At 38.1% G+C, this 23,112-nt stretch overlaps 1 protein-coding gene across 1 annotated transcript; it reads left to right on the forward strand.

The window, feature by feature from the left end:
* Nucleotides 1–506: 506 nt before the first annotated feature.
* On the forward strand, nt 507–16,180 carry alkbh3 (alkB homolog 3, alpha-ketoglutarate dependent dioxygenase). Its single transcript, XM_042496210.2, has 10 exons — nt 507–632; nt 1,917–2,002; nt 3,476–3,585; nt 3,708–3,742; nt 3,866–3,913; nt 5,571–5,674; nt 8,453–8,541; nt 8,796–9,005; nt 9,801–9,899; nt 14,431–16,180. Exons 2-10 carry the CDS (start codon nt 1,927–1,929, stop codon nt 14,554–14,556), a joined length of 897 nt encoding a protein of 298 aa, XP_042352144.1. The 5' UTR covers nt 507–632; nt 1,917–1,926; the 3' UTR covers nt 14,557–16,180.
* Nucleotides 16,181–23,112: the final 6,932 nt, after the last annotated feature.

A 23,112-nucleotide genomic window follows, 5' to 3' on the forward strand; every position in this document is an offset into this window, starting at 1 on the left:
TAAAAAAAACCTTTTCATTTCATTTGAAATGTAGTGGAGAAGGAGTATATAGTAGTTTATAATGTAAAGACCTAATAGCCGAACTTAAATATACTTAAAGACAAACTTTAGTTATGCGTATTTACTTTCTACAGCTGGCTCTGTATAATTTAACCAAAGATTTTGGGCAGAAAGATATTAAAAAACGTGGCAGTTTATGAATGAGTTGATGAATTTCAAAAAAAGCACTTAAATATATTAGAACTAAACAGGCCTTGCACATAAATAATTTGACCCATATCTTAATTCCTGACTAGATCTCTGACTGTTTTTATTGTCTCCTCTTTTTTATTTATTTTTTAAATTTTTAATTCATTGTTATTGTTGTTGTTTATTTTAATCAAATAACGCTTAGTCTGTAATTTTACTTGATGTACCCACTAATGAATGTAAAAGCCAGTTTTTCATTACAAATACAGTTTAAAGGGGAAAAAAATTAAGAACGTGGCGGAACCTATATTTGGCATCTCAGTTCCAGGCAGGATTTGTTTTCTTGAAACACACCATGGCTGTCAAACAGGCGTTTTAGAAATGTAGAGTTGTCTTTTTCTCTCTTCTCTCAGCTGTTGTGTTGCGTTGCAGCAGCAATTTTGGTAAGTCGTTTAAAGATTAGTTAATGGGTTTTTTTTTTTTAATTCTGACCTTAGCAGAGAGTTTACTGAAGTAACTTAACGAAGGTTTGGCTAAGTGAGCATAGCTAGCTAAATTAGCCTCTGTTTGTTTCGGTGAGACAAGCTAGCTCGTTAAAATACTATTTGATAGATAGCTTTAGAAATTATTATCATTATTATTATTAATATTATTAGGAGTGAAAAACTTGTTATTGTTCGTCAACGTGGTACTTAAATGTAACTTAACGTAAGCAATTATCAGTAAATTAATCGTCTTGAAGTTGGTGCATATTTTATTAAAGAATAAAATAAAAACATACATTTTACGAGTCAACAACTCGGTGATGGTGTAGAAAAGATCGGTGTGGACGATAATACAAATACCGCTGAGTTCATAGTAACTGTTCGTGTTTTTTTTTTTAACGGAACAGCACAAATTCAATTATATTTTAAGATGTATATTGTGCAAGATCTTGCCCAAAAGTGTTTTCTGTTAGTAGCTGTTTGGTATTGATGTTAATAATAAAAAACAAACAAAAATTTTAAGACAAAAAGCAGACAGACAAACTTCATCAAAGCTCATGTAGTGGAGCACAACATAAATGAAAACCACCCTATCGAAAGCCATCATAAACCAGTCATAGTTAAACATATATACTATAACTTTCAAAGTCCATGTCAACTTTATTGTCAGTTCTGCCAAATGTACAGGACTTAGATGGGTTTGAAAGACTCCTGCTGTAAACATGCAAGTACACAAACAAAATAATACAAAAAGTAGAAAAGTAAGTCAGCACTAAATAAAAGCAATACAATTACTGTTAAATGGAAAAAAGAGCTATTTTCTATTATGCAGTGAATTGTGCAAATGGGATGAAAATTGCAAATGTAATAAGTAGTTCAGATGTAATTCAAATCAATAGACCAAGCTATACAAAACACTACAAAACTAGAGTATTACCACCAAAGGGCACATAGGACACAAAGACACGCACTTAAAAAAAAAAAAAAAGAAAGTTCATGACTGTACAGTTAATCGTATGGCTCTACCTAAATGTCTGTGTCACTTGAGTCCGCGTCAATGATAACTTTACTGCTAAAAGACATGTGCCACCTTTAAACCTGGTGTTGTTTTTAACCTGTTAACAAATGAAATAAAATAGACATATTAGACATAACATTTTGTGTTCTCATTATTTATTTCAGTATTTATTGTGTTTTGGGAAGAATTTGATGACAGCTTGTTCTTCCCCTCTCACCTCGCAGATGTGATGTGATGTCTGATAAGCGTCAGCGTGCCAGAGTCCAGGGCTCCTGGGCCAAACAACTGCCAAAACACTCTGGACCAACGGGTAATTTAAGAATCAATGTATATGCTGTTATATTTGTTATATTGGTTGTAAACAACTCCTCTGCCTACTCCGCATTGGATGAGATCATTGTTTATAAGGCCCCAGATGCTGAAGGGGGAGTTCCATCAGAGGTTAATCGCTTTCTGGCCTCACCCCTTTCGATTTGAACATGGGTGTGAATTTTTCTCGTTTTAGTATTGAAACTGTGGATAAACTTGTTTTGTTAACTTTTAAAGGATCATAAAACCATATTGATGTTTATTTCTGAAGTGGATATCTGTGTTGTGAGGTGGAGTGGTTGGCCAATATGGGCCAACCCCGAGCTCTCCTTAACGGTTGGTCATTTTAGATAATCTAACCCAGTTCTAGCACTCCCCCAACATGTACACTCACCAGCCAGTTTTTTAAGTACACCTTTCTAGTACCAGGTTGGACTCCCTTTTGCCCTCAGAACTGCCTTAATTCTTAAAGGCATAGATTCAACAAGGTGCTGGAAAATTTCCCCCGAGTTTTAGGTCCATATTGACATTATAGCATCGTGCAGTTGCAGATTTGTCAGCTGCACATCCCTGATGTGAATCTTCTGTTCCACCACATCCTAAAGGTGCTCTATTGGATTGAGAACTGGTGATTGTGGAGACCGTTTGAGTACATTAAACTAACTGTCATGTTCAAGAAACCAGTTTGAGATGATTTGAGCTTTGTGACTTATCCTGCTGGAAGTATCCATCAAGGGATGGGTATGCTTTGGTCATAAAGGGATGGACATGGTCAGCAACAATACTCAGACAGGCTGTGGCATTTGCTCAGTTGGTACTAAGTGGCCCAAAGTGTGCCAAGAAAATATCCCCCACACCCTTACACCACCACCACCAGCAGCCTGAACTGTTGATACAAGGCAGGATGGACCCATGCTTTCACTGCTGAAATCAAGACTCACCAGACCAACGATCTTCTATTGTCCAATTTTGGTGAGCCTGTATGAATTGTGGCCTCAGTTTTCTGTTCTCAGCTGACAGGAGTGGGACCCGGTGCGGTCTTCTGCTGCTGTGGCCCGTCTGCTTCTAGGTTCGATGTATTGTGCTTTCAGAGATGCTCTGCGTACCTCGGTTGTAACGAGTGGTTATTTGAGTTATTGTTGCCTTTCTATCAGCTCCAACCAGTCTGGCTATTCTCCTCTGACCTCTGAGATGGCTGTGTGTGAAAATCCCAGTAGATCAGCAGTTGCTGAAATACTCAGGCCAGCCCGTCTGGCACCAACAACCATGTCACCTTCAAAGTCATGTAAATACATTGAGTTGCTGCAGTGTGAAGGGATTAGATCAGAGAGTGATTTATTTCTAATGGAATGCCCCTAACGTGACATTTGTGTCTTGCTGTGAAGCAAAAAACAACAAAAAACATATTTTTTAGAATCCTTTTAACTTGCCTGATTTGTAGAAAACAGCATCTTATTTTTCTTATTTTATTTAGGAGCAGCCCCAAACAACCAACAACCCAAAAATCTCAACCAAGTCCCTAATTCTTGGGGATGTGGGCCACAGAAAACTCCTAAGACATTTGAGTTTCACCAACCCACCAAGGTAGACAGTAAACCTAGAAAGTCACAGTTGAATTTTTGTATAATTTTGTCTCTAGCAGCCTGTTCGAATGCTTAATCAAAAAGTGTTTACTCTTTTTCTGATCTGTCTCTTCTTCATCACAGCCAGTTAGAGATGTTCCACCCGAGAAGGTGATAGAGTAAGTTACACATTGCTGTCTTCACGTGATAGACTTTTCTCTTTTAAATGTGTTTCTGTGTCTTTTTATTTGGTTGTATCCTACTCACTGGTTGGCTAACATGCATCATTTTGTTTTGGATAGAGAAGCAGGTGATTATGAGATCAGCCATGGACCGTCAGGAGTGTCTAGGTGAGTACAGCGTCACTGGTCAGATGATTTTTGATGATTACAAATTTGTGATTGATATTTAAATCCACTAGATGGCAGTCATCCTACAAGCAACAGTATACTGTAGTTCTAGGTGAATGTCCTGCCTCACCTTTGTTATACACTAGCACACATAGGATTGTTTTAACCCTTTGAGACCTGAGCAAATGGGTTTGATTTCTTTCAAAAAATGGGGAAAAAGGCAACGACAAACTTGGCAAGAAATTTCCCTCAAATTGCATGAAATTAGTGAAAGGTGATGAAGAAAAAAACTTTAAAAAATAGTTGTTAAAAGTGGGGAGAATTATTAGAAAAGTATCAGAAACTAGGGAAAAATATCCAGAAGATCATATTTATAATCATTATAATTATATATTTAAAATTATGTTACAGAAAAAAACCCTTATATGTATTTTTCTGCACTTTTTTTAGTCATGTTCTTGTTTGTTTGTTTTATTTCTTACTCTTTTTCTTATTTTCAGGTAACTTTCTTAAAATCTTTTACTAATTTCTTGCTATTATTTGGACCAGGTATTGTTAAGTTTCCCTCTCGTCATGTTTTTGGAAAAAAAAATCTAACTAATTTTCTCAGGTTTCAAAGAGTTAATAGAAACTGAATATTTTGTAGCATGTGTTATACATATAGCATTTTTGACATCTAGGTAATTTCATATACTTGTTAGGCATTGATCTGATGCTTATAGCAGGACATAAAGACCCAGAACCAATAAGATAACAGAAAACTGAGAGCATGAAACTAAGGCTTTGAGCCAAAGAAGGCTAGCAGTCAGTATTTCTGTGACTGTAATCGATCATCATGAAGAGCGTTGGAAAGACGTGTAAAAGAAGAAAAAGGAAAGGTAAACCTGTGGTGTTTCCCTAACACCTCATTTCTCAAGAACAGGAATGTTGCTGTTTTGCTGATCTTTACTCTTCATGATACTGAAAATAAGCACTTTATGACTGCTTTGCATCCAAGTCCTCGCTGGATCAGGCAAGCAGCCTATGTATTGTTGACTAACCATTGATATTATTTTTGGGAAATATTGTCAAGCTAAGACTATTTTTATAGCACATTTTAAAGCAACCACAGTTGACCAAAGGGTTGTACAGCTAGAAATAAATGTCACAACATTAGCAAGTAAAATAAAACAACAAAAACAGCAATAAATGGCACTCAAAAAATAGAGGGCAACCGTCTCAAACAAAAACGTAATTAGACTTGTAAGATCAATCTGTAAAAAATAAACAATCTTAAAATATTACAGCCACTAAGAGCAAAAAATGCTGTCAAAAACATGTGTGTCTTGAGACAGGGAGTTAGTGCAGGGATGCTAGTACTGGTGTAATGCAGTCTCTTTTTGTTGGACCAGTTAGAAACCTTCAGAAATCAGCTGCAATTGTATGCCTCTATCAGACAGTTGATATCATAGATGTGACAGAAAAAGATCCATGCCCAGACTTGATGCAGTGAATTTTTTTTTTTTTTTTTTTTGGAGCCCTTTATCCATCGGCCGCATAGGTGCCCTATTTTTGACTATCATGTATAAACCTTCAATATGTAAGAGCCACATGCTGTATATATCCATTGTACTTTTTCGGGTACTTAGTCTGTCTGTGTTTTGTCTTTCCTGTCCAGACTGCAACTGCTGCCTGGGTTTCTCCCCCCAGAAGAGGCTGACTGGATGTTCAGTAAGCTGTTGGCAGAGCTTCCCTGGTCTCAGAAGACCAACTACAGACAGGGTGGGTACCAGAAGCCTATGGATGAGCAGCATGGAAAGGGTGAAATGTGTGCCTATGATGTAAGCTGCAGGGTGACCAAAGTTACCCCGCTGCAGCAGGTGTATTTTTGTGTTCATGTCTGTTTTCGAGTTTTTTTTTTTGAGACTTTTTTTAAGTAACATATAAAAATTAGAAAGTGCTTGGATTTTTTTCTTTCATTCAAGCTAGCACAGTATATATGTATATATGTATATATATATATATATGTGTGTGTGTGTATATATATATATATATATATATATGTATATATATATATATATTTTTAAACAGTCATCAAGAGTTTATTTTATTTTATTTAGGAACTGAAAAACAGTGCTCTCAACTTTATTTATACCTTTTTTCAGTAAATATATAGAAAACATTTAAGCACACACACCTCACCCTCCCCAGACACCAGCGAAGTAAATAAATTTGAAAGAAAAATAAATAAATAATAAAAAAATATAGTAATTAACAATAGTGACAATAGTTGACTATATATATATATATATATATATATATATATATATATATATATATATATATATATATATATATATATATATATATATATATATACTTCATCTCATTTTTTTATTGTCTATCTGTCTGTCTCCATTGAAAATTTGTATTAATAAAAAGAGAGTACAATAATGCTTATACTAATCCCACTCTTATTGCCACCATTGCTACAAATTATTACAATAATAATAAAAACAGAACCATATATCTTCAGAGATTGCAAAAGTTGCCAAACAGAAAAACTGCAGCCGCTCTCTCCTTGCACGTGCATAACTTGTGCAAACAGTTGGCATTTTCCTTTTAAGAGGAAAGAATAACACACATTGTACCCAGACAGAGTCTATACAGCGAGCCTGTTGATCTGCAGCCAGACTTGCCTCAGAATCAGCCTTTCTCTCAGCTGGCTCTCGTCCATCGTGTGTTAACTCTGCGATAGCTCAGCAGCAGACAAACAGCACGATAAAGACAAGGGACTGAGATGATATCTAAACACAGAACATAAAGTTGTGTAATCTTAATCCTTCCCCTTTGAGACTTTGTCAACAAAGTCCATGTGATGTTTGGGTTAAAGAAGGAGTAGTGGAAAATGGATGTTAACCCCTCACCAGTCACCTCTCCTTCGTTCCCTGTCATGTATCCTGTCTTTTTTTTAAAACCCTCTTGACTCAGTTTTTCCGACCATTGCTCACGACTCCAAATTGGATCCTGTAGCTTTTAATCTTTTCCTGCGATAACGTCTTTTCATGGTAGGACTTTTGACAGTTGATAAATAACCACACATATTTATTAGTTTAAGCTCTAGGGTGCCCGAATAATTCATCGCCATAAAAAGCAACGGCTGCTGGAGCAGTTTGTTTTGGTTTCGCCGTGTTCTCGTACCAGAAGGCCGGCCAAAATACACTAATGGCAGGGAATTGGTTCTTGGAAGAGATCTTGTTCCCAGAGAAAGAAAGACACACCAAGAACAGCAGGGTAAAACAGATAGATAGGAATTAGATTTAGTAGTTAACCCTACCTTACCTTCTACTAGAAATAGATTGTGGTGCAGATTATCATTGTACATGTGTGTTAAAGTTGGAAAGGAATCTATTAAGAACAAAACCATGTCAGCTTTCTGCCCTACTTATTATTGTCACTGAGCGAAAAAAAAGAATAGCAGTGAAAACAGACTGGATACATTCTCTTACCACATTAATGTTTAGATGTGAGACTGTCAGTAGCATAGAGTATGAAAAAGTGACAAGTATGAAATATTGCTTTGCACAATCAGAGTTTTACCTCTATATTTCATGATCTAAATCAAGACACTTAGACAGCAGTGCTGCTGGCTGAGGTCAGAGTTCAACCAGAGAGGGCACTGGTTTTCCTCTGTGGTGAACAAAGAGTCCAAAAACAGGGGAATATTTTGGGGAATTTAAGTCATAGTGGTGTGCGTTCAACAGCCAAAACTCTATCAAAACATTTATTTATGAACTCTCACACAACTTGAGCAGTATAATCCATGTCTCATTTATCTAGTTGTATGCTCAGTTCTCAGCCCTCTCCGACAGCGAACTAAATGGAAAATGAATCTGAGCTATGCTCTCTTTAAAGCCAGACCCCATTGACAAACACAGTTATTTTACGTCTGAAAATGGGAGCTGCTGGTCTGGAGAAGAGATAGACAAGATAGACAAGTCTGAGTTTCTGTTCAGCTCCCTGTTGAGCTGTCTGTTTGAGCATATGACTGAATAAATGAGACCCCTACAACTTCAGTTCATTGGGAATGTTCTCAGTTTTTGTATTCTTTGTTAATGGAGGCATGAAGGAAAAACAGTTTTTTGAGTCAAATGTAACACAGGGTGAGTAACGGATATACAAATGATCACTTTGGGGTTGAACTGCTCCTTTAAGTTACTCTTTACAATGTATGTATTGAACAGTTCGGCATATTTTTATTAAATGGGGAAAAGGGATTTAAACTTGTTTATATTCCCCAAAATACTGCATGAAAAAGTGTTTAGTATCAGTGCTAAAACTCTGGTCACCAGTTTTTACAATCTTACAATACTCAGCATGCACAGTGTACAGTAGTATTATCCACTTAGTGACTGTAAATAATGAATTTTAGGGGATTAGTTTTTGAGAACTAACTGCAATTACAATAGACTTAGATACAAGTGGAGGCTGCAAAATGTCCTGAACATGGTCTCAACTGGCTTCTTTGAGGTAAAAGTTTGTTTGTGTTCGTTGGTCCAGGTGAGGCGTACGAGGAGCCCAGGCTGACTTGCTGGTATGGAGAGTTGCCCTACACATACGCCCGCTCCACCATGGCTGCTAACACACAGGTTGGATTCACTCATTAAACCTCCAAGTCCCAACTCCAAGAAGTTAAAGTTATCCCTACTTTTATTTTACATTAGTTTCTGTGTTGTGTTTCTTAATTGATCACCATTTCCATTTGTTAACTTTTTTTTTTAAGAATACTTTTGTCCTTGTGTCGTTGTCTCATTTGTTTCAATGTTGCCTCTGTTCAAATTGTTATTATTTTACTGTTTATCTTCTTAATGTCTGAAATCGCTTTCTTTTCTGTTTTCCTCAGTGGCATCCATTGCTATTAACCCTTCGCAATGCAGTAGAGCAGGCAAGTGGACACAGCTTCAACTCACTGCTGTGTAACCTGTATCGGGACGGCCATGACAGCATTGGCTGGCACAGTGACGACGAGGCCTCATTGGGTAACAAGCCCACCATCGCCTCGCTCAGTCTCGGCGACACCAGAGTGTTCAGCCTCCGCAAACAGCCTCCACTTGTGAGATGATAGTAGAGCATGAAAATTGGTTTTCATTCTGACTATACTCTGACTATATGTGGCAAAAGAAATGTGTTGTTTGATACTTTATAACTTTATTATGAACATTGAATATCTCAGAATATTATACCTGCTTATATGCCTTTTTTGTTAATTTAGGGAGAAAAAAGTCTTGTTTTATTATGTTTTCGTCCTCCAGCTCCCAGTATTCATTAAAGTGGTCTCATAAAGTATTTGATTTGGCCTTCTAAAACCTGCAGACACTCTTTCTGACCTTTGCTGTTTCTCATGAGTTAGTTTGGTGTTACGACTTGGCTCACAGTCAAGAAGGCTATCTCCTGCTTCTACCGCACGCTACTGTACTTAATAAAGCAGAGCTGCTGCAAATCTTAATAAAAAGAAGTGACTGAGGGCAGTGGAGTGCAGAACAGCAGCCAAATTGAGGTAGTGAAAAATTGGACACAGAGGGGAAGGCTTAAGTCAGGTATTGTGTTTAGACTCAGCAGAGTATTTAGAGGTCCGTGTTTATTTTTGTCTATTTTAAGTGTTTAAGTATACACTTCCTAGGAGGCAGGCTTCATTAGTCACAATGTAGACGAGTTGTAGTGGCATGTAATTTTGATTTGCAGTAACAGAATGTGCCTTTAACTTAGTTTGTGGCTTTTAGTTCTCCTTTGTGCACATTAATGTGTGTTTAGTTGTGTGACAGTTTGTTGTACCAATTGTGTGTGTGTTTGTGTGTGTGCATTTGACAGTAGTACATTGAGCGTTACTCCCTTTATGTTTATGTGTCAGGAGGACAATGGTGACTACACTTATGTGGAGCGGATTCGGGTTCCTCTGAGTCACGGGACGCTTCTGCTGATGGAAGGAGCCACACAAGATGATTGGCAGGTAGGCATCAACAATCAAATACAAAAAAAGCCTTCGGTACCACCTTTGTTTGTCTTTCAACTAAGAAATACTCTTCAGTTCTAATATAACTGATGCTGTCGTGGCCTCCATATTAGCCTCTTTTGAAGCTGCCATTGTTGCTTTAAAAAAACAGTCAACTCTCCGTGTCTTGTCAGACACACCTAATTCACACCCATAGCTGCCAGTCACTCCTCAAGCTGATGTCCACATCACTGGTGGTGCTGACACAGATGAATTAGGCTTGTTCGAGATGAGCCAGACCTGCCCAAGTCATTATGGGACACACCTGGCTGTGGAATAATCAAAAAGCTGAATGGCTCTCAGTTTCAGCCACAAGCAGCCCCTTCTTTAGAAAATCCTAATTTTCTGTGTAATCATAATAGGGTTGGGCCAGTATGAACATTTTCAAACCAGTTTTATATTGAGCCAAACACCGGACCGCACCAGACCAGACTGGTTGACTGAATTTTGCCAGGGGACTGACATGATTCAACAGTCAATCCTGACAGAACCATAATGACACAGTGTCCCAATAGAGAGTGTCTAACTATCACGTAGCATCGGGTAACACTGGAGCTCTGTGTCCACACTGACTCCATTAAATGTTCAACTCTGTTACTTTATGGAAACAAACCACATAGCTGTAAACACTTAAAAGATGGCTGAGAAGCCGACTTATAATGTTACTTTTTAAATTAGAAAACACACATTTTATATTGTAATATTTAATGGATATTACATACAAGATAGCTAAAGCAATGCTGTGCAATGCTCATTTACCTCAGCGGAATAGTTTAGCTTCCCGGTGATCTCACTTCAGCCAGCTGACACTGTGCTTAGGTTTTTTTTGTGAAAAAAGTAGGTTTCATGTAAAAAAGTCCTCATTTCATCTTCGCGAATCAGCCAGTCTTCTCCCACTGTGGCGCTTTCTAACCGAGCATCAGATATATCTATATATGTAGAAACACAGCGTCCAGCAAAAGTTCAGCTCACAGTAGCGCTTACAGCCAGTAAGCACAGCTCTTTTGTTGGCTTTAAATCCAAAATGTTGTCTATTATTAAAATCTTAACCTTGACACAAATGAATCCATTACCTCATGTAATCTTTGACATTTATAGTAAATAGCTGTGTACTGAAAACCTCATCTGCCTCAGCTGGCTGAGGTCAGGTAAAGACTGACCTCACCTGCTCTGCTCATGTTTGTGTGTGATTGTGTTGTGTCATTGTAACTGTACGTATGGGTGTGTATGTGCTTCTGAGTCAACACACGAGAGGATAGACTTTTGTTCAAGGCACTCAGGTTCCTTCCCTGACCGACAGGCAGCAAAGATGGATGAAGCGGCCCTGAGAGAAAAGCAGTATAGTGTCAGCATAATGAGTCATTTGTTTTTAAAAGCAGGGACAGCGGCCAGGTTTATATGAGAGCATGAAAGAGGAGGAAATGTCTTTGTGTGTGTAATAGATGTAATAGAAGTAGTGCATAACTGGTTTCTGTTAAAAAGAATTGGGTTGCACTCGACAGTGACAATATATTATATTAAAGTAGTTTGAATTTAATATCCACTAAATGTTTTCAGTCTTTGGAAGAGTAGATTAAAAAGGTAATACTATTTATTTTTACCTTTTTTGAAACTTACTATAGAAATAAATAGAAACAAGAATGCATAACAAAACAGTTGTGCAGGAGAGGAACACCGTGAGAACTTAAAGGACCGCTTCACCTCCCAAATGACCATTTCTATTTCAATTACTCACCATGTGTTATGATGACTGTGTGAGGGACACTTTCTTTTTTCATTGCTTCCCAAACTAACAGCCATTTTCAGGGCACTGACATAAAAGTGTAAATTTTTGATGCTCTTTTCAAAACCAGACTTCTTCAACAAAAACAGTCATTTTACCTTACTGAACAAAGGAGCTGCTGGTCTACCGCTGCCTCGATCATTTAGCTAGTTAACGTTATTGTGTGACTTTGGTGTTTTATAGTGTTAGTTCAGATTTAGCAAAGTCACAGAATAATACAAACAAACTAGCTTAAGCAGTGGCAGACCAGCAGCTCCTGTGTTCAGTGAGGTAAAATTGCTGTTTTTGTCAACAGTGTGTCTTTAAAGAAAGCATAGGTAAGTTACACTTCTAGTTCAGTTCCCCATCACAAGAGCACTGAGCACGCTACTGGATATATGAGACCTGGATCAGACCCCATGAGTTGTGTGAGAGTTTGTGAATAGATGATAGAGTTGGTATAGTTTTGATCAAACACAGACCGTGATCATCAAAAATTGTATCCGTTTTTGTAGCCTTGGTTCACCAGTGCCATGCAAGAAAAAAAAAAGTTTCCTTTCAAACTCAAATCAACAGGGGGTGAGCAGTTAGTATACAAATGGTCAGCATCAGGACAGAAAACATCATATGTCCATCAGTTGCACATAGTGAGTCAAACTGATTTGATTTTTTTTTTTTTATACGTTAGACACTGCTTTAGCAATATCTTAAGTTAAAACAATCTAGCTTGTCACACTAAAAATCTAGTGTAAATTAAAAGGAGTGTGTGTAAAAACAAATGGGATGAGGGGAAATAAAGAGAGGGAAGACTACAGAGAGGGTGACAGAGGTTCGAGCTTAAAAGAGAAAAAAGGGAGAAGGTCACAGGTGTTTTATGGAGACATCTTGCTGAGTATCTTAACAAAGGATTCATCTCTCCTTTAAAGATCTGGCCAGAAAAAGAAGATCACACCATCCATTAATTCTTCCTGTGTCACTGCAGCCCTGTTCTGCCAAATAAAACCTCCCTGGCTCAGTTAGAGAGGTTTGGAAGTGAGTGCTAAATATTTAACTAAATCTGTCAATCCTGCTAAAGTACTTCTCTTGTTTGAAAAAGGATACGGGGTTATACCGGCCTGTTCTGGACTCTTTCTTTTGACACTGTTGTGAAGAAGCAAACCTTTCACCTCCTCCTCAGATGTAGATGAGGGAGGAGTGTGTGTCTGTGCTTTCAGGACACAGGATGCTCACGTGGAAGTCATTCGCATATGCAAAAGGTCTGCACATAAATAAGTTGAATTTTTTTGTCTGTGGTATTAGAGAAAATGTTTCATCATTGTTTTTGCAAAGGGGAATAAATTTGCCTTTCACCCATATGTCAAACGGTGACACAATAGTGGGCTTTTGTCTGTTTTCACATTTTCTGGTTGACCTGTGTATGGAGTGCAGAGCAAAAGTCAGCCACAAAACAAAAATATGCTTCTTTTTCGGAAAACCCCTCAAAATGTGGATCTTCTTTATCTGTGTTTCCAGATCTGTTTATTTTCTAACCTAAGGCACATGAGTCTATGAGTCAGATTTTTTGGCCTAAAACAACATTTTTTGTTTCTTTTACTCTTTATTTCCTAAATTAAAGTATATTTTGTGGCTATACTCTATATTTTATTTTTTATTTTGTGTTGAAGCTATTATTGATAAATATTTCTATTACAGATTCATAAAGGAGTGCCTGTACTTGTGTCATGTACTGATCCTTTGACAAGGAATGTCAATTTGATTAATTTAGAACGAAGATATAACTGGTCTCATGTCAGCCCCATGTTTTTGGTGGGAAAAACTAATGACTCAAGATGTCCTTCCCAAAAGCAGAGAACTCAACTTGAATCAACTCGTCTAACTTTTGGTACCAGGGTAAAACTTGATTCTTTCATCTGCAACAGCAGGGTGTTTTCGGACCAAACAGTTTTGTGGACTCCCTGAGAAAAGTGTCCACTTGGGAGAACTACCTACCCTTGAGCACTTTGTTTTTGTTTACATTCGCACCACAAATAGGAGCGCTAAAGTGCTGAAAGCCAGCTGTCAATGATTCTTATATACTTCTTTGACAAAGTAAAATTTGTGCTCAGTAAAGCCTAGAATTAACAGTTGGTCCATTTGTCCATTTTTCCTTTTCATTTTTTTGTTAAAAGCTGCATTTTGTGTTGTCTGTTTTTTTTTTTAAATGGCGGTTACCAGTGTTGCATTGGCTCATGTGTATGACCAGTCACTGTGCACTTACAACACTCATAGTTCCTCTTGTGCTGTAAAAGGTGCCTACTCTGAAAGAGCAGCTAAAAGGTCCCTCAAAACGGCGTTCCAAGAACTAATGTTGTTTCTCGTTGTTGCAGCGCGGTCACAATAGAAGCGGAACAGTGGAAAAAGTGCATCTGGTTTGAAAATGCTTATGTCTACACTTCTTTAGTTGTGCAGTGTAGTTTTGCAGTCTGCCATTTTTAAAAAATCTTGGGCAAGTGAATACCATACCTGGACCAAGGTGGTACTGAAACAAGTGCCAGGTGCTATCAACAACTTCTGCTAAAGGAAAACCAAAAAAACAATTTGATTAAAGCTATGCAATGGAAATGTGGCACTGGAGGCTCAACCTCTTAACTTTATAAATAAATAAATCTTTTTGAATAAAAGACCAACATGTAAATATTTGCAGTGAAAATTAAAAATATGCTTTTCTCTGTTTCTTTTCTCCACTAGCATCAAGTGGCTAAAGAGTACCACGACAGAGGCCCACGCATCAACTTAACCTTCAGAACCATCTACCCAGAGCCAGAGGGCCAGAGGCCGGGAACCAAGCTGCAATTCACACCCAAGCAGCGTTAAACTCGCCTCAAAGTCAGGTACTTAAGGCTGAAGAAACCGTGTTTTCAAATACTGATCCACACAGTGTTAGATCTGATGGTTGAAGTGCAAGCAATGAAGAGATTTTATCATCCTTCTTAGAAAGTTTGCAAGCAATTTTTTAAAACAAGTCTAACAAACACATCACTGAATCACAGGCCCCAGTTTGAATAACAGTTTTTTTCAACACTCAAACAAAGAGATTTGCAACTTTGCCTGAATTCAGCTGTTGGATAATTGAACCATAATAACACTGCAGTCGTGACCAGTGGTGATTATAGGATATCAGTGTTTTCAGAGAAGCTAAACAGAAGAACGGTGATAATAAAGGTTTAAAGGCTGGATAAAATGTCAGCTCTGCATATTAATTTGACGTTATTTAGCACAGACATTTGTTTCTGTTTGTTTCAGTCAGTGTTTTTGATAAAATCTTTGGTTATTATGCTAAACACTCATTTTGGCCCAAATGACATGTCAATGAAAGTGTCTGTGTGAAAGACAGTGTCCCATTGACAGTACAGTGAGTCACTGTTGATGTGACTTTCAGTGAAATGCCTGAAAACGTAAGTGGTTTTCTACCCTGTTTATCTCAGGGAGCGTTTTTGGAGAGAACATAGTTGCTATAAAGGGGGAGGAACAAGTTAAGTGGCCACTTAGTCCAATTACAGCTCCTTTGGGACTAGAATTAGTTAATTGTCCTGTAGAACAAGATTTGTCTATCAGTTTCTGAAGGCGGTAGTTCAGTTTTTTGGGTTTTTTTTTTTTAGAACCTCTAATATGTCCTGAACCAGAATCGTCAAAGTTCATCTGAGGCGAGCGTGTTTCAAGTGAGTGAAGTGTTTTAAGACAGAGTAAATGCAGTTTACCTTTGTTCAACTTGGTTGCTATTGGGGCTGAAAAACTGCATACACTATGTAGAAAATATATACTTGAAGACAGCGAAGCAACTAAATAATCCAAATAACTTATTTAATTTGCATGTTGTTTTTTTTGTATTGAATGATTTGTTGATCTATGCTACACTCTGTTGTTGATCAAAAGGAATATCACAATGCAAACTAAATTAAAAAAGGCCATTGATATACTATACTAGAAACAACCTACAGACATCAAACAAAAAAAAGTGGCTAAGGTAGCCATAGTGACGTGTACAGTGGTATAGGAGCTTCAAAAGCCTGAAATAAACATAATTAACTAATGAAACAAAACTTGGTGTTCTCAGCAAGGACTCCAAGACAAATAGAGCCCAAAGTTTGTAGTTAAAAACTCCTAATTTTGATCTTCCCATTTATTAGAAACAAATGGGAACGGCTTTTTGATGTTTTGAATATGACTCCTGAGTTATATAAGTTCCATGCTGACTGAGTTCAAATGTGACGTTAGTGTAACAGACAGGATAACAAGAGCAACAACATTGGCCCTTTGACAGATTACCGGAGCTACTTCTTTTGGAAAACCAACTTTGGGATCTATTCCAACATAAGGGGGGATACACACTACTTTATTATCCACATGATGGGATGCTCTGTTTATTTTGTTACAGTAAAGAGATACAAGAGGTGTTCTTGATTGCTGTGGTTCTAAAATAAATAATTACTTCTCTGAATTATCTTCTATTGTGTACTATGTTCCAAAAAAATAGTTCTCAAATAAAAATAACATGCCTTATTTAACACATACAATTGAATTTAAACACTTAGTTTTAATCAGCATTAAAATTTTATATGGGACAGGCAAGTTCAAACCACATACCACGTTGTGATAGGAAGCGTGTCATAAAAATATACTGCAGTCTGTGCACAATGTTTGCAAAATACAGGGAAGAGTGAAAGGAACTCTGAGACCTGAAAAGTTATGCAACCATTGTTGTAACTTTACCCAAAAGATAAGGCTGTTTTATGGAAAACAGTACTTGATCAGCTCATATTGTAGTTTTATTAAAATCATGTGCTACAGGGCAGTCAGGAGGCTCCTTCCAACACATTCACTTTAAATTGAAACAGTAAGGTTAAAGTGCTGAAACATACTTTTAAAATGCTCCCTAAAGCTAAGGGACACTGGAGAGTCAGTGATTTTGCAGCTTTCATATTAGACATTGTATTTGAGTTTTTGTTGATGTAAGATATTGAATAGTACAGTTTTAAAGATATTTGATTTAGAACAAACAGCACGGTACAATAAAAATGTGCTGAATCTGTGTGAGCCATTGAGGGACAAAGATGACAGCAAATATATCGTACTCATTTTTACCAACCTTATTTTACAAATGTGAAAGACCTGTAGTTCCTAGTTCGGCTATGATTATTCTAATTATGAATCTTAACATCTTCCAAAACAACATGTAATCAGTGAGCAGGTGCAAGATTTGGCACAAGGCATTTCCAAATACAAACACATTAGTCTTGATATCTTGAACAGGAGGGCACTGTCCCCAAAACTAAATTAAAATGTTCAGCTCAGACCTATGTCGTGTACAGTGGTGCGACGTTGTCTTCTGGTACAACATGTCCCAATCTGTGCCTCTGGAGGCCCAGTATCAGGAAAGCCTGTAAATTCGGGGCACAGTATGGCACATTTCTCACCTGCACCGCACCAACAAAAGGCCGAGGACCTGTTACACAACCTGCTGCACTTTCTATGGGTCTTCATTAACTCTCACGCACACAACACACACACACACACACACACACACACACACACACACACACATAGAGAGGGTCCTTTCAAGGAGAAAGGGTGTCTGCTGCTGACCCTCTAACACAGTATGAGTCCCTGAAAACCATTCTTTGTACTCAAAAATACATCCTGCAAGCTACTATACTATTCTATGTGTTACTATACTATTCTATACTATGTGTTACCAAATCTGTTTGCTCAGTAATGACAAGATTACAGCTGGCATGTAAGACCGAAACACAGCAGACAAATGTAAGGCAAGAGTCAGATGGGGCAGCTGAAGAAGTTGTCATGGTTACTCTGAGTGCTGTACTGATGGAAAGGTACTTGGAAAATTAAGGCAGCAGTGAGTTTACACAGTCTTGTCAGTGTCGAGTGGTGTTTAGTTTGATAGGTACACCTCGGAGTAACTTACATAAAATCAGTATGATCAAAATAAATATCCATCTTCCCTACCCAACACTCACTTCACATCCTTCATTCTGTCACTCTGCATTGCCTTTGCATCTGCTGTAGACAGGTGGACACTGAAGTTGCTGTCAGTGCTTTTCAATAATTGTAAAAACAAAAAAACAAACTTAGGGTCTTGCAAGACAATGTAGACATGACAATAAGAGTAATCATGTAACTGTGGTTTTATTAAAACACCGCTGAGCTAGCTAATGTTACTGCTTAGCCAAGGAGGACACCATTAATGTTTACATCTCGTGCTGTCACAACCACGAGCCTCTCATCTATGGGTAGTTGCCTGCTTCTTTCTGCACTGTCTTATGGTTGTCTGTAGTTGTTCAGTAGAAAAAAAAATACTTTAAACTGCTCGCAATAAGGTCTGTAGATTATCTTGAGTAAGGGGGTCATGATTTCTGGAAAGAGACATTGCATTTTTTTTTATTTTATTTTATTTTATTTTGGCGCTTTACCATAAGCCAAAATCCATTCAGTTCCATTATATTGGAGAGAAGGCAGACATCTCTGCAGCCGAGATCTCCAACACGAAGCATCTCAAATCTTAACAATCTCATAAATAGCACTTCACCTTCAGTTAAGAGGAAAAATATGTATTTTTGATGGCGTGAACTGTCCCTTTAAGTTTTATGAAGAATTACAGCTGCAGATAGCCATACTGCCAAACACTCACATAAATGAAGTCTTACTAAAATGTTCGAGAAAATAACTCCTGACAAATCAGGTCCAAGCTTCCATTTTAGTTTCATTTTAGCCATTTGAGACTCTAAAATTGCCTACTTCGATTTGTGGTATACTAATAAAACTGAAGTGATGCCTTTTTTTATCAGCAACAAACACTCACATAAATGAAGTCTTACTAAAATGTTCGAGAAAATAACTCCTGTAATGCATGTGGTCATTTTAATTCCCACTATATACTCAGAAATAGCCATTGTCTTCCTGTATCTGCAGCACTTTCCCACCTCTGTCCTGTCATTGCGGATGTTTTCCACTCTGCCTGGAAAGGAACTTGGCATGTGACATGATAGCTAACTAACAAGCTGCCCGGCATTCCTGTGTTAGCCACTGTTTGCTTGTTCCAAATCCCGACACCTGTTGTGCAGTGCGACTAACGTGGGCTTACGGGAGCTGTTTCAGAGCTGCGGTTGCTGTTAACTCCTTTTTAGCTCTCTCTGGAGCCACTGGAGCCACTGTAAGGATCACACCTGATTAGGCCTCAGTCCAGCGATGTTCCTGTCCATGCTGTTTATTGTGGCCACATGATCTCCAGCCACCAGCCTCTTAAGTCTCACATTAGAGGACAGGGAACTGTAAACTATAGGACCATGTTTGATTACAGAGCTTAAGATAAATTGCGTATTAATCCAGTGGGGAATATATAGTTATGTACATGAAGTATAGATGCAACACTATTACGTCTGACTTGTGTAATTAATCTTAGTTAAAGGTTGTGTATGTAACTTTTTTTGCTTGTGTTCATTGTTGTTTATTGGCAAAAGGTGAAAAGTTTGTAATGTAACTTAAAAATTGTGACTTTACGCCGACTTTCGGGAAAATCCAAAGGATGTGACGCTATTCACATTCCCAAGTGCCTTGCCTCTCTTCAGCTTCGTTACAGCGCTGAAAGTGTACAACAGTAGCAAACGTTGGGAACTGAAGTCCACTGACATCAACAAACCGCCGACACACACACCACAATACAGAGTCCACACAAACTGTGTTTCCATTACATGCATTTAGCAGCAGCAGCCTGACGGAGACAGACCTTCACTTATCTGAAGCAACTCAAAATCAGGTCCAAGCTTCCTTTTTAGTTTAATTTTAGCAGTGAAAAAAAAAATTAGTTTGATTTGAGATGCTAAAATTGCCTACTTCGATTTGTGGTATACTGATGAAACTGAAGTGTTTTGTAGGAAGTGATGCCTTTTTATCAGCAACACTGGTCGATTCACCACTTTGGTCCAGACTGAGATTTTTGAAGAAACATTAGTTGGAGGTTTACAGAGGATGTATACTAATGACTTGATCCACTGAGTTTTCCTCCAGCACCGCAATGAGTTCCAGATTTTATTTTCCTCACTGAAATGTCTTTGCAATTAAGGAATTTCCATTAAATTACTATAATATAATTACTTTGGAGATCCCCTATCATTTCCTATAGCAGCATCAACAGGTCAGAATCTTTTTTCCCAGTACTTTAGTTTGCGATCAAATTCCTCAGCTTTTTTTGCAAATCAGCAAATGTTAACATGCCAAAGCACTAAATTAAGATTATTAACCTGTTAAACATTAACTGCTAAAGTACGGTACACCCTCAGTGAGAGTGTTGTTGCCGTTCGCCTCGCATTTGTCAGTCCACAGTTATCATTGATGTCCAAAGTGTAACCAGTTGTGCATTTTGATTTGTTGTCTGGGATGCCCGTATTGTGGCACGCTATCACACTGAGCTTGAAGCTTTTTTTCTTTCTTTGTTGTAGCCAGTCTCAGTATATAGAGATAACAAAATACTGCAGGGAAGAGCAGATTTGAGACCTCATTGTCACATTTAATGAATATGCTATGCTTTTTTACTTTTGTTAAAAGGATGGGTTATGCCACATATCACAGTTCGACAGTTGCATTTTTCCCCTGAAGTACATAGCTGTTCTGTGCGGGCCCGTCTTGACCATGCTGTCATGTTTGTATTCCAGGAAAGCTGCAGGTGTTTGAACAGTAATAAATTCTGGTCATGTAATGTCCTTCGTGGTGGGGCTGAGCCCTAAAGTTAAACACACTGTCAACAAGTTGAATGGCAGAGAGTCCTTTTAAAACAGCCCACGAGCTTCTGAGTATGCAGGCAGGATGTTAGCAGGTCAGAAACATCCCAGCTTTGGGGACTGTGTCACTATTGAGGCTTTTTGAAAAAACATAGCCTCAAGTGCATCTTCCATGACGTGTAATGAATGAGTCAGTGCATTTACATAGACGTGAATAACCCGTTTATGATTGGGTTTTTTAGTACTTTATGTATTTGAGCATTTAAACAGCATATCTGTTTATGAAAAACCTGAACATGCTAGCTCAATTAATCTGAAAGAAGAGGTGTATACACAGAATGTGAACACCATATTCCAAAAAACAGGTTATTTATGTACGTGTCACTGCAGTCAGTGAGATGTTTTGTGTCTGTATGTGCAAGGGCTGCGTGATATAGACTGAAAATTATATTGCGACATTTTTAGGCTGTATCTCAGTACACCATGTATATCTCGTTATTTTTTAATCTCCTCAAAAGCACTTCTTTAATGCTAGAACTAGAGGAAAAAATTGAACATTACTATTTATTTATTTATTTGTTTATTTTTACAGAAGTCTCTCTATGATGTTACAATATTGTAGGAGTGAAAAATTCCATTTTTGATCAATAATCATTAATAATGTAGATATAATGACTAAGTAGGTAAAGGCAAGTTTTAAAACAAGTAGAACTGTGATAAGTTGAGAAAAGTACTTCACTTAACTGTAACGCAGCCTTTAAAATCAGGACAAAAAGCACAATTTATTCCATATCACGATAAAACAATATTCAATATCTAAGACGATACAATACAATATCTTTGTGTGTGTGTGTGTGTGTGTGTGTGTGTGTGTGTGTGTGTGTGTGTGTGTGTGTGTGTGTGTGTGTGTGTGTGTGTGGGGCTGTGTGTGGCTGTGTGGCTGTGTGCGCGTGTGTTTGTTTAATATAGTCGTAAGAGCTGTCTGAAGTCATGCTGTGATTTGTTGGGAAGCTGCTCTGGGAACAAGTTGACCGATTCACTTCACCCTCCCAGCTCCATTTCCCTCCTCTCTCCTCCCCCTGGGCTTCATTCCTTAAGTTCACTCTTTTTTAATGTGCCCTCTGCCCCTCCTCCTCTTCCTCTCCTCCTCTCCCTCTCCTTCTCACCCTTCTCCACCCATTAGCCTCTTCATCGTCACCTCTCCATCCCTGTCGTCTTTCACCTTAGCTACTCTCTTTTATCCGGCTTGGTCAAGTTGTCTTGTCGGTCGGGTCATATTGCGGCTGCCTCTCTTTAGTCAACCCCTGATAGAGATCAATAGGTTTGTGTCTCTCTCCTGAAATGTATTAACTTGAGATCGGCTGCTGGATACATCACAGTCTTTCCCTGGTATTTACTACACTGCTTCCACCATTGTCATTTTTGGTCTTTTGTTCAAGTTTGAAGTAAACGTGTTTTATTGGATTGTCAAACCATCTAATATAAAACATCACAGCCTGTTTTGTACATTAGGTGTGCTTTTCTACATAACATTAAGTGCCCTATCTTACATCTGTCATTTTTATGGCCAGCATCCACATCATTTAAGTAACAAATTGCGCCGTGCGCCCATGGGCATGTAGGACTCCCCATTAAGGAAGATGCTGTGCACATTTCCACATGAGGAACAGCCTAACTTCATTGATTATTTCACAAGCTAAAAGTTCTGTTTCCTCTACTACTCTAACTACAGGTGTTAGTTTGCTGCTTAAATGTCCCACGATATTTGCTGCCAGCCCAGTTGCCACAAGAATATGCAAACCAAGAATATGTTACGTTACACATACTTACAAATATTTGTAAGGTGAAGTAATGTATAAACGTTGCCAGATGGAGGGGATGGTGGCTGGAGATATCTGCCAAGCTACAGACCAGTGTTCAGGACCACCAATAAAAAAACAGTTATGATTTAGCAAGTCATTTCTGCGTTCCCAGCAGCTCTTTAGGTTTTGTATCGATTCCGCTGTGCCCCCAAAACACAGTATTTTAAGTCAGAGCATGATCTTTTCCAAACCACAACCAAAGGTTTTTGTGCCTAAACCTCACCGCACATGGGTGGAATTTATCAGTCTTTTAAGGCAATGCAGTTTTTGGATAAAAGCAGTAGCATTTTCATGTGCCAGTCTTTCATATTTTCTTTTGAATGCCTTACTCTAATTCTGGATTGAATGGAAAATATGACCTCAGCTGGTCTTCGTGTGTCTCTCCCACTGTTTTTTGATATCCGCCCCCCTGCCCTGTGAAAACAAGTCCTTCCGGTGTGATAGCAGCTGGTGCTGATCTCATGTTAATACACACATCATTAGAGGCATCTTGAGGACATGACAGCTGATTGTAGCGCATCGTCAGTGTGTTAACTCTTCGCAGACTGATTCAGGAGGAATGCATTTTATTTGTGCTATGATTGTAATATACAGGGAGAGTATTTCACTAGACAGTCCTGAAACCAGGAAGTCACAGCTGTGGTCCATTAACAGCAATTTTTTATTAACCAATCATCGGCCACAATTACAATGGAAATAAATCTGCCTTATGGAGACATTTAGACTTGTATTAGTATATTTAAGACGTTTCTTTTACAAATAGTTTAAGGAATCCG

This window comes from Plectropomus leopardus, chromosome 7, assembly GCF_026936395.1.
Source record: "Plectropomus leopardus strain MGB_pleo_1.0 chromosome 7, ASM2693639v1, whole genome shotgun sequence".
Taxonomy (NCBI): Eukaryota; Metazoa; Chordata; class Actinopteri; order Perciformes; family Serranidae; genus Plectropomus; species Plectropomus leopardus.